Raw genomic sequence first — 12,522 nt, forward strand, 5'->3', positions numbered from 1 at the left:
AAGAGGAGCAGGTTTGACAGCAAATACAGCATTCACAGTGAGCCATCAAGGAACATCCAGCTCCAGTAGAGGCTGCGGTTGCAAGGCCCATCAGAATGTTTTGGGACCATGGGAGGTCTAGTGTCTTTTGTTCTGGAATTTATTTACTGAGGATGAGTGAGGCATAGTGTCAATGTTGGCTCCATATCTCCCAGAGCACTGTGATGGAACTGTGCCAGCTGCTGGACTGGGACCTGAGATCTACAGGAGTTAGGGGATCCATTCTCTCCCTGTGGCCATGAAAGTGACAGCTGCTTTGAACTTCCATGCAATTGGCTCTTTCCAGGGTGCAATGAATGACCTGTCAGCCTGGGATCCCACAGTCTTCCACCTACAAAGCCATCAAGACAGTGACTGATGCCATTTATGTAAAGTCGCACGAGTTCATTTGCTTCCCCATGACAAGATCAGTGCTGCAGCCTGAGAAGTACAATTAAGTTGGCTTCTCACAAGTGTAGAGTATCATCAAAATCAAAGGACCGAAAAGGCCGTTTCTTAATGCCAAGCAGTTCATCAATAGGAAGAGCTTCCATTCCATTAATATTCAGGTCTTCTGCAGTCACCTATTAAATTTCCTGGCGCTGTATGCTTGCCATGTTGGTAGCTGCTATGACTCCGACATCCTGGAGCACTTCTGTATGCCTGCTTTGATGGTTAAGGTGTCTGGCAAGGTTGGTTATTGGGGGACAAGGGATAACCAGTGTCTCATTTTTTGCATGATTGCATGATTCTAAAATAATTAAAATTTAATTTTTATTTTTGTTTTCCTATTTCAACTTCTTTAATTCCATATGCATGATCAAATGGTTATTTTGTATTATGTACAATCATTAAAAGTGAATTATGTTCAAAATTCATTAATTATTTGTTTGTGTAAGAATTTTCATTTCTTTAGCCAGTCAGCTTGGTCACTGCTTATCAGGTTACTGGTTACCACAGATCCTGTATAGATACGGCCAAATTCAAAATATAATGGAGCAAATTGCTCTTGAGCCAACTAAATCTTTGTGGGTAGCTTTTCTTGAGGTAATTGACAATGCTTTCCCTTCGGCATATGTCGCACAATATGGTCCATTGTGTCTATCTCTGAGTCTAGTCTATTCACTGACTTCTGTTTCTCAATATGACTGGTCATTTCAAACTTTCAAAACAATGTCTCATGGATGTACAAGTTGTTCTGGTATAACATGCATTTCGTCAACACGGATTGGCTATAACATTTGAAGAACACAAACTTTCTGCTGAACAGGTGTAGTGATTTTTTTCTATATCGATCTTCTACAGTACAATTTTCTCTAGTTTCTTCCCATAGCATGATTTTCTATAGAGGAATGCAACTGTCGCATTATAGCAGAACGACCTGTATGTTTATGTAAGTTTATTTAAGTTTAGCAATAAAACTCTTAATGCTTGCATTCTACTGTTAAGTATCTCAATACTTTCAAACTAGTCTAGGCTATATTTGTTTTAAAAAGTAGCCTAAGACCAATTATTACATCCCTTTCTATTAACTAAGACACAAGAATAGTAGTTTATGATATCATGGAATATGTAATGCAGCAAACCTTTGAACAGAGCCCTTTGAATTTCCAGAAAAAAATAATAGCCATAAAATTGCAGATTATAGTGAAACTAGATAAATCTTATTATTTGCAGACTGAATTACTAACAGTACAGAAAGAAAGGGACAGAGCTTTAGAGCGATGTAAGGAACAAGAAGAAGAAATTCAGACACTGAGACTTTATTACAGGTAAGCTGTATCTGTTTATCATCTTAATTGGATTGTGGTAATCAGGTAACATTTTCCTTCAATTTTATATTTTCTCAATCAAACTGTTTGCAAGTACTGTCATATCTCCACAGGAGAACACCGGCACTCAAACTGAGGCATATTTACTCCAGATTTATTTTTGCAAATATAAATGGGGTATTGTTCACCAGGCTTTCTAGAGAGAGAAATTCAGGATAATATTTTAAAAATTAAGTTTGCATGGCGTAGTCCTGATTATGTTCATTTTCTTTGTGCTAGGAAGTACAGGCATTCTTTAGCAGTATTTGTGTTTTTAAGATTATTGATGTTGGTGTACAAAATAGCAATGAACATAACAAAACTGGATATTCACTTTATGCAAGGAAGCATATGGATCTAATTTTTAGACTACTGCTATATTTATCACTTGGTAGTTTGGCTTCACAAAGATGAAGGTTCACTCATTAAGAGTTTGGCAAACATCTGTGTCATTCAGTTCTGAAAAATGTCACATGCTTCAAAGTTTTAAGAACTTTGCAAGTTTGTAATTGGCCTCCACCCTCTTTCTTCACTTTACAACAGTGTTAGTTTTCACACTTCTTTGTAAATGGAAAATCCTTTCCCGGTGGTCTTTGTGGTTAAACTGTAGAACGATCGTAGTTGCTATACAGCTTAGGTCTTGGGGGTCAGTTCATCGCTGTTTCATCGCTGTTTATTATGCTTATACTGTACATAGTTTCAAAATAAAGGTAAACAACCTTGTATAATGATAAAAATACTCTGTGTTAATATCAATTGATGTAAAATTTATATTTCCTTGTTGACTCTATGAATAGAAGAAAATCATTGAATGCAGGCAGTCTATGAGCGACGGTCCACTGTTAAGCTGATAAATTAAAATTATAAGGATACAGGTTTTATGAACATAATTAATTCAAATGTGTATTAAATACTTGCCAATAATCTGTAATTATTTTGTTCTTTTTGCCTATTGATACGTTAGGAGTTTTGTTGTATGTTTATTTTTAATTTATAAAACTGTTGCATAAATGCATAGTCCCATTCCTGAGAAGATCCCGAACTGCTGCATCAATAACGACAAATTCTTTGCATCACCTTAGTCATTGTCTCAGCCATTATTAATAATTGTCTTAAATTATAATCCTAGTTCATGTGTTAAACTTAAAAATAATACATAAACCTCTAAGGTATTACCATTAATAGAACATGTAATTATTGCTGCCACTTAGAAGTGCATTTGTTTTCAAAGCAAGTGCATTTTAGTGAATGAATGCTGAGAATTTTCCCAAACTGAAGCTTGTTGATTAGGATTCAAATTGATTTAACAAATCATAAGCCAGGAAGTAGAATACTGTGCCAGAATCATTTGAAGTGCTAGCAGATGAATTAACCATTGCCTTTTTTTCTTCATAAAACTTCTAGCAATATATAATTAGTTTATCTTTCTTACCTTACCTCCTTTCTATCAAATTCACCTGGCAGGAGAGAGATCATGATCAGGAAGATGTTAGCTATAATAAAGTAATGCCAAAATGTCCTGATCTACATAGTTAAAAATCATACAACACCAGGTTATAGTCCAACAGGTTTAATTGGAAGCACACTAGCTTTCGGAGCGACACTCCTTCATCAAGTGATAGCGTCACTCCAAAAGCTAGTGTGCTTCCAATTAAACCTGTTGGACTATAACCTGGTGTTGTGTGATTTTTAACTTTGTACACCCCAGTCCAACACCGGCATCTCCAAATCTGGTCTACATAGAACATTACAGCACAGTGCAGGCCCTTTGGCCCTCAATGTTGTGCTGACCTGTGGAGCCAATCTGAAGCCTATCTATCCTACACTATTCCATTTTCATCCTATGTTGTAAGCCCAAACTCTTTCATTCCTATATCATATTAGCCAGTTGATGACCAACTGAAGCAATGTTGTAAAAACATCAAGAAAGAAAGTCACCAGATAAAGGACACTGCAAGCAGACTGAGTATATCAACTTCTACAAGAATTGCCCAAAACAGTAACACAGAAGCATTGTAAAGAAAATAAAAAGGAGGGAGATATGAATATGGCCGCCAGCAAGGAATTGTGCAACCCTGCTCCAAGCAAGTAGAAAAAGACAAAGAAGGGCTCAGGAGGGAGTAGCGGATGGAAAGAATGAGACAGCAGACTGCCAAATACCAGCCAAGTCCTCTGAGCCTGCCCCTCCTCACACGTCTGAATCTGAGGCAGACAAAACATTAGCAGAATTACGGTTGGGGTGCATCTCGTGAAGAAGTCCAAAAAGAAGATTCCAGCAAGGATCCAAACTATGTCCCAGACCAAAGACAAAAGGCAAGGCTTTTCTTATGAACAAGGGAGGCAACTTCAGAAAACGTAGCAAAGCTTGAACAGGCTAGAGGAGGACCTGAGCCCCAAAACATTCCAAACAATAAAGAGGCCAGCACACCTCAGTCACTAAACAGAGACTACACCCGATTTCAGGAAGTCAGGAACTGCAACACCCTTGAAAGGCAACTGATGAGAGCAAATTCTCCAATGGGACATAGTCCAAACCTCCCCTCTTGCATGAACCAGCAAACAGCCCTGGGTTGTACATTTCTAACAGGACATACCAGGACAATTTTGTTAACCTACTCACAAGTGAAATAGTTTATGTTTCCAGGGGTGGAGGAGCAGAAAGGACTGGAACTGTAAAAGACAAATGGTGTATTAAACAAAAAAAAGTTTTACAATAGGTGTTAAAATCACCTCCATTAATGTGTATAGCATTAAGACAGTGGTGGGTTTTTTCCTCACAGCAGATGTAATGTACAAAAATCCTTCACTCTGGTTAATTAACGTATACATCCAGCTCAAAACAGTGAGTAGCTGAATGTCCTTGCTGCTGGCTATTACCAGGTTAGTCATTCTGGACAGTGGCTTCAACCGCATTATCAATGTGGCTGGACACTCTGACATGGCTGACAACAAACTAGGTGGTGTTCTTCTCTGATCGTTGCTTCCTGTTGATTGATTGTCACCTACAAGAAGACCAGAGGACAGAAAATGGGACATGGAAACTGAACTGACCCCAGAAAACATCAAAGAGCTCTAAAGGAATTTCAAAGTTTGGAGAACTGTGAAACCTTTGTCTGACTCATCAGCCTGGATGAGGAGAAGAGGCAGAATATTGCTCATCTACATAATGGATGTGTTTTCCAGGATGAGGTTGGGGGAGGAAATCCACAATTGCTTACAACTGCTGTACACAAACATCAGTAGCACAGTTTTAATCAATGGATAGCTTTGTGATTTCCAGTCAAATAAATCTGGATTTAGGTCCTCTCAAGTCCTGTTCACGTGTTATATAGAACCTGTTGCCGAGATCACCAATAAGGATGCAGGCATAAGCATCATGTCTATCACAGATAGCAGAGGCATCCAAATTAAAATCTCCCTATCATGCGACATCACTATTTTCTGCTCAGTTCTGCTGTGGTTGTGTAGATTGGTTAATATCTTCAACCAGTTTGAACTGACCTCAAATTAAGGTAAATCGAGGCAAGCGCAAGGTCATGTTCTTTGGGAACTTGGCCAAATGATCCTTTGTCCCCTTGACTGTCAGGTCAGATTACTTCAGGATGCTGGGGATTTAGTTTAGACAAATCAAAGTATACACTAAAACTATCGCTACTTGCTTATTCCAAATAAACAAAAACTGAGCGTTTGAGAGCGACATTCCCTCTCCATTGAAGTAAGAAACTGCTTGCTAAATATGCATGCTCTCTATGGTGCGGTACGTAGCAAAAGTCTGGGCAATTCTTTGCTGTAGTGCCATGGCTATCACCTGGAAGACTAAAATGGACAGCGCTCACAGGGACACTACAGTCTGGCCACATTGTCACAGAATGCTACAATTCGGTGGATCAATTTATACACCTGACACTTTTGGAGATGTTTACACAAAAACATTCCTTTGATCATAAGTTCATCAGGAAGTGGTCAGCACATAACGTCCTGCTGGAAAATGAGATAGGAAATCCTGTCAGATGGTTGTTTAAGGAACCAACAAAAGTCATTTGATAGAATACTTTATTGCCAGAATTTACAAACAAGCACCAAGATGTAACTTGGATGGTGACAAGAAAGGCACTAATTGTCAGTCCTTACAACAAACTTGGACTTTCATCCTCTTTCATTTTACCTTTGAAGTGATATGGCATGGAAGACCTTTTGTGGCAATTTCCTTGAGGAATGTTTGTTTGCAAGTAAGGTCCGCAGAAAGATGCAGTGTTTGTTTTTGTTGAGATATAGAACTCTCCGTTATGGCTTGTTCCCAAGGATGCATAGTAAGACAAACAGAAACTGAACTTGAAGGACAATCAGCATCATTAAAACAAAATTGTTCTTTAGTCTTAAAACAGGAAGTTTGAAACTTGCTGACCTGCCAGTGCAATGAGTTACCCTTGACAGAGTGTTGCAGACCGCCCCTTCCATGGTCCAGATTTATGTGCTGTGGGGTGCACTAAAGCTTCAACAGAGGTGCAATGGGGAAAGGTCAAGGTATAAGTAAATGCCATAGATTATTAAGGGCTGGAAACTGTCGAACCTCTTGGGATGTGTGCCTCACAAAGGATATACATTATAAATTCAGAGTATTGAAGATGTATTGAGGCATCTCAAGTTGAAGCATAGCGTACAATTCTGTAATTTCTAAATTATATCATTTTTACCAGTAATGTTCACATCACATGAACAACTGAACAAAAGATTTCACTTCTTTATATTTTGGCACAATATGGGATCAGATGCCAGGAAAAATATATCTGCTATTACATTCTCTGATGAGATTCTTAACTTTTTTAAAAGAAAACAATGACCCAATAAGATTTCACATTTCAAGAACTTACTGTTTAAAATTGACTAAAAACAGGATTAACAAACCATTCTTTTCATAGCGTAATTTATCCTCATTGCTACAGAAACAAATTGTCCTTTTAACTTCTAAAACCCATTTGGAAGTGTCCTTAATACTGTCTCTTAAATAGTCACCCATTTTTCCAGTCCAAAGTGATCTTTTGTGCTTTCAAGGATTTAATTAAATTTCCAGCCAACTAATTCCAACCAAAGCTGTTGAAGGCTTTTCCTGGCGAGTTTCCCCTTGATTCAAGCTAAATGAATCTTCCACTCTCATTTCAACTCCTCACAAATTTGGTCTTTTCAAACTCCTCATGCATTTACTGTGCAATGGAACATAAAGAATTTTGGCCTTCAGGTGGTCCCCCCCTTCCAAATCCTAGCAGACTAACTTAGCTTCAGGGCTATCTCAGACATCCTCCTCCCCCTCGAAGCTCATCTCCATGTAATAATTAGCCATACTTAAGACTCAATCCCCTTCTTACCTGTATTGTTGGTACACCGCATGGACCACCACATCTGGCCAATCGCTCTCCCCAGAAGAATGTCTTGCAACCATTCTGTGACATTCTTGACTTCAGTATAGAACATAGAACAATGCAGCGCAGAACAGGTCCTTCGGCCCTCGATGTTGCGCTGACCTGTGAATTATTCTTGGCTAGTCCCCCAAACTATCCCAAAATCATCCATGTGCTTATCTAAGGATTGTTTAAATCTCCCTAATGTGGCTGAGTTGACTACATTAGCAGGCAGGGCATTCCACGCCCTTACCACTCTCTGTATAAAGAATCTGCCTCTGACATCTGTCGTAAATCTATCACTACTCAATTTGTAGTTATACCCTCTCGTACAAGCTGACATCATCATCCTAAGAAAAAGTCTTTCACTGTCTACCCTATCTAATCCTCTGATCATCTTGTATGTCTCTATCAAATCTCCCCTTAGCCTTCTTCTTTCCAATGAGAACAGACCCAAGTCTCTCAGCCTGTCCTCATAAGACCTTCCCTCCAGACCAGGCAACATCCTGGTAAATCTCCTCTGCACCTTTTCCAATGCTTCCACATCCTTCCTGTAATGGGGCAACCAGAACTGTACACAAATTCCAAGTGTGGCCGCACCAGCGTTTTGTATAGTTGCAGCATGATATTGCGGTTCCAGAACTCAATCCCTCTACCAATGAAACCTAACACACCGTATGCCTTCTTAACAGCACTATCCACCTGGGTGACAACTTTCAGGAATCTATGCACATGCACTCCAAGATCCCTCTGCACATCCGCACTACCAAGAATCTTTCCATTGACCCAATACTCTGCCTTCCTGTTATTCTTCCCAAAGTGCATCACCTCACATTTAGCTGCATTAAACTCCATTTGCCACATTATAGGCGGCACGGTGGCACAGTGGTTAGCACTGCTGCCTCACAGCGCCTGAGACCTGGGTTCAATTCCCGCCTCAGGCGACTGACTGTGTGGAGTTTGCATGTTCTCCCGTGTCTGCGTGGGTTTCCTCCGGGTGCTCCGGTTTCCTCCCACAGTCCAAAGATGTGCAGGGTCAGGTGAATTGGCCATACTAAATTGCCCGTAGTGTTAGGTAAGGAGTAAATGTAGGGGTATGCGTGGGTTTCGCTTCGGCGGGTCGGTGTGGACTTGTTGGGCCAAAGGGCCTGTTTCCACACTGTAATGTAATCTAATCTCAGCCCAATTCTGCAATTTATCCAAGTCCCCCTGCAACCTATAACATTCTTCCAAACTGTCCACTACTACACCAACTTTAGTGTCATCTGCAAATTTACTAATCTATCCACCTATTCCTGCGTTTATAAAAATGACAAACAGCAGTGGTCCCAAAACAGATCCTTGTGACACATCACTAGTAACTGGACTCCAGACTGAATATTTTCCATGAAATCAGGGAGGCAACATCCCATCCTGGATCTATGTTGTGGAAGTGCTTGTCTACCCTTCTAACTAATGAATCCTGTAGCGTAACTGCTCTTCCAATTTTCTTCTTTCCCTCCTATACAGACCTCGTAGTTGGAGAAACAACTTTGAGGATCTGTTTCCCTCATCAGTATTTAGAGTGGAAAATGGATTCTGAAGCAGTGGCCTTTGGAGACTGATGCACGACCTGCCTGGTTCTCTTGGCCATCGCCCATTTCTTATCTAGGTAAAAACAATGACTGCAGATGCTGGAAACCAGATTCTGGATTAGTGGTGCTGGAAGAGCACAGCAGTTCAGGCAGCATCCGAGGAGCAGTAAAATCGACGTTTCGGGCAAAAGCCCTTCATCAGGAATACAGCCCACCCTTCAGGCTCTCTGCCTTTATTCCTGATGAAGGGCTTTTGCCCGAAACGTCGATTTTACTGCTCGTCGGATGCTCCCTGAACTGCTGTGCTCTTCCAGCACCATTAATCCAGAACCCATTTCTTATCTGCCTGCATTTTGCTCATCTGCAATACGCCTGCCTCTCTGATCATCCTACTTCAGTAATTTTCATCCTTGCAGATATAATCACAGCCTCAAGCCACCACTTGAGTTTGAAAACATGGTTCTCAATTCTCCACAGCTGGTGATACTTTCTATACAACTATTCATTGAGATGGTGTGAAGTAACCAAAATTCTACACATGCCACAGGAGGGCTTTCTGCCCTGATATAACATAAGTCTACTTTGTACTTTTGCCTTACAAAGGATAAATAGAATATCTGAGATTAATGGACTTGCATTTGCCTCTGACATAATTCTTGGATGCACTTTCTCAAAATTCAGCCTTCTCATCATCCCTGCCATGCAGCTTTTCATCTCCTGAAGACTGACAAAGATTTTAAAAAATGCATTCCTCCTTTCCTCATTGAATTCCCTTGCTGACCACACTTGCAGTGATTATGCTGTGTACCAACAGGACTAAACATTTCTTATTGATATTACTGAGATTCAGGTGAGTCTTTCAATTACTATATTGGAATTAAGTGGACAGCCTAATGCATGACTGTTTACAACTTGACATTCTCAGCAACTTCCTAGCACTTTGAAGACAGCAAACCATTGTCTCCCACTGTAAATACCTTGTATCTTCTTCGCAGCATAACCACATGTGAATCCCTTTAATCTCTTAATAGTTATGTCACTCAGGCCTATTGCTAGTTAAGAGTAGGTCACGTTACCCCCCTAAACATACAGTCCCAAAATGTAACTATCTAATAAAACTTCACAGTTGTAACTCAGCTTTGGAAGAGGATAGCACAGATTCAGGAAAATCATTATATAGAACTTCTAGCACAGAAACAAACCATAGGGTTTAATTGTTTATGTTTGCACTTATGATCCAAAGCTGCCAGTGAATTAAAGTTAAGTAAGAAGGACAGTTTGCATTAAACGTAAGCTTATAGTTTATGGAATACATGCTATGGTTTACAGAGCTTTGGTGGTTCCTACCCACCAATATGGCTCTGAGATGTGAACTGTCTGAAGGTGCTGGAGCAATACCACCAATGCGGCCTGCACAAGATCCTGCAAATCCGCTGGGAAGAAAGATGCACCAACATCCCAGCATCCTTGACCAGGCCAACATTCCTCTAGCATTGAGGCGCTGACTACCCTTGATCGGCTACATCTATATGACCGATACAAGTCTCCCCAAGCAAGTGCTCTACTCCCAACTCCGAAACAGCAGGCAAGCCCCAGGTGAACAGAAGAAGTGCTTCAGTGATACCCTCAAGGCCTCACTACAGCATTCCCACAGATATCTAGGAATCACTGGCCCGAGACCATCCAAAGTGTAGAAGGAGCATCTAGGAAGGCATTGAGCACTTCAAGACTTGTTGTCAGGGAAAAGTAGAAGCCAGGTGAACAAAGTTAAAAATCGCACCACATCAGATTATAGTCCAACAGGTTTATTTGGAGACACTAGCTTTTGAATCGCTGCTTCTTCATTAGTGACCACCACCTGATGAAGAAGCAGCACTTCAAAAGCTAGTGCCTCCAAATAAACCTTTCGGACTATAGCCTGGTGTTGTGTGATTTTTAACTTTGTTCACCTGGCTTCTACTTTGTGTAAATTTTGACTTTGTCCACCCTAGTACAACACCAGCATCTCCAAATCAAGCCAGGTGAAAATAGCATAATGAGCACACTGCCACACTGATGCTCCATCCACCCCTTCCCACAACCACCTTCTGCCCCAAGTGGAACAGAGCCTGCGGAAGCCACATCAGTCTGTACAGCCACCAATGGACTCACCCTGAGAGTGGAAGAGTGTCATCCTCATCTGTGTGGCACTGCCAGTATTAATGATGACAAGGTTGCAGATTAATATAATATAAGTATCTCAAAGGATTTGTTGGAGTTGATACAGAATATCTGTTGCTTCTATTTGAAGAACCTAGAACAGAAGGACACTTTTTTTTTAAAATTATAAAATTAGAGTCCATCAGGAGGTGAAATAATGAAGCACATTTTTCACACAGGTGTTGGAGCTGAAGGTTGGATATTTGGAACTCCTGCACAAACAAAACAATTAGTTATATTTGTAAAGCAGGGCTATCAAAATGTTTGAATGAAAGGCAGATAAAAGATGTTAAAACAATAACACTTTGATTGAATGATGGAACAGATGTAAAGGTCTGAATGGTTTACTCCTATTTCTAAATTACTATTATCCCCCTATCTGCTAGCTCCCTGCCTAACCTTTGCTTTGAACTGGCTCTTCCTTTCATTTCTGACTCATCCTATGATCAGATTCAAGTGCGGAAATGAATTTCGCAACTTGTTATAGCAGGATATGAACTCTCACACTCCAGGGTTGCTTGATCAGTTCCAAAACCATCTGATGCAAGACTTATTAATTACATTGTTGTGTGAGATGATTGAAATTTTATTAGAGTTCTCCATAGACATAATAGAACAAGTATTTGATTGATTCATAAAAAAGAAATAAAAGTATTTTTCTGGCCATCCCATCTAAATGAATGGATAACTTCGCTGCAGAAATAACAACCCAGATCAATTTTCCATCTAAAAGTATAATGGTAGCAGATGTATAGAAACACCATCACCTCCAAGTTTCCCTCTAAGTCAGACAGCATCCTGACTTGAAAGTGTCAAAGGAGTCTTATATTGGAGTCAAAATGTTAAGTATATTTCTCTTTACACAGATGTTGCCAAATCTGCTAGAGATTTCCAACATTTCTCTTTGTACTTGAAATGATATCACATTTCCCTCACTGTTTCCACATTAAAATTCCAGAGTATCATCCTTGACTGTACTGTGTGTGTACGTTCACCATGTAGATTTGGCAATTCAAGAAGGTGGCTTGCTACCATCTTCATATTCCCTTAATACTACTTTTCCAGTCAAATGTCAATTATATAATTTTGTTCTTTCTTTCCTTCCTTCCCTTCTTTTCTTTCCTTTCCTTCTCATTCATTTGCTGTATCAGCCCTTCTCAAGCGAAAATAAGAACTTGAAAGCATTTTTCAACATACATTTAATAAAGTTCTAATGTTCATGCACGAGCTTGCTTTGGAATTGTTTTGGATAAATATAATAACTCATGACTACTGTCACTGTGATTAGCTGAGACATTCATAATCACGCATGCTTTAAGATTCATCACCAGAAATAAAATATTTTGTTAAATTGTGCAATGTTATTGTGAAATACTTAACTTTTAATTTTTATTAAATTAGAATTCTTATTTAAACCCTCTGTAAAAGAAAACTGACAGGACAAACTGTTTGTCTAAAACTGTATTTAGCAATTTGCTTCATTGTCTATTGCAGACATTACGTATGGTAGACAACAACATGTGC

General features: G+C 39.7%; 1 protein-coding gene across 6 annotated transcripts in view; it reads left to right on the forward strand.

Annotated features, from left to right (window-relative positions):
- mipol1 (mirror-image polydactyly 1) overlaps positions 1-12,522 on the forward strand; it is a 414,430-nt gene that overhangs the window by 306,374 nt on the left and 95,534 nt on the right. For all 6 annotated transcript variants that reach the window (XM_043697844.2, XM_087989940.1, XM_087989937.1 and 3 more), the window contains one exon: positions 1,696-1,790. In XM_043697844.2, coding sequence (XP_043553779.1) covers positions 1,696-1,790 — 95 coding nt within the window. The remainder of the gene's footprint in view (positions 1-1,695; positions 1,791-12,522) is intronic.

This window comes from Chiloscyllium plagiosum, unplaced genomic scaffold, assembly GCF_037043375.1.
Source record: "Chiloscyllium plagiosum isolate Xiang-an unplaced genomic scaffold, Cpla_swu_hap1 HiC_scaffold_8, whole genome shotgun sequence".
NCBI lineage: Eukaryota > Metazoa > Chordata > Chondrichthyes > Orectolobiformes > Hemiscylliidae > Chiloscyllium > Chiloscyllium plagiosum.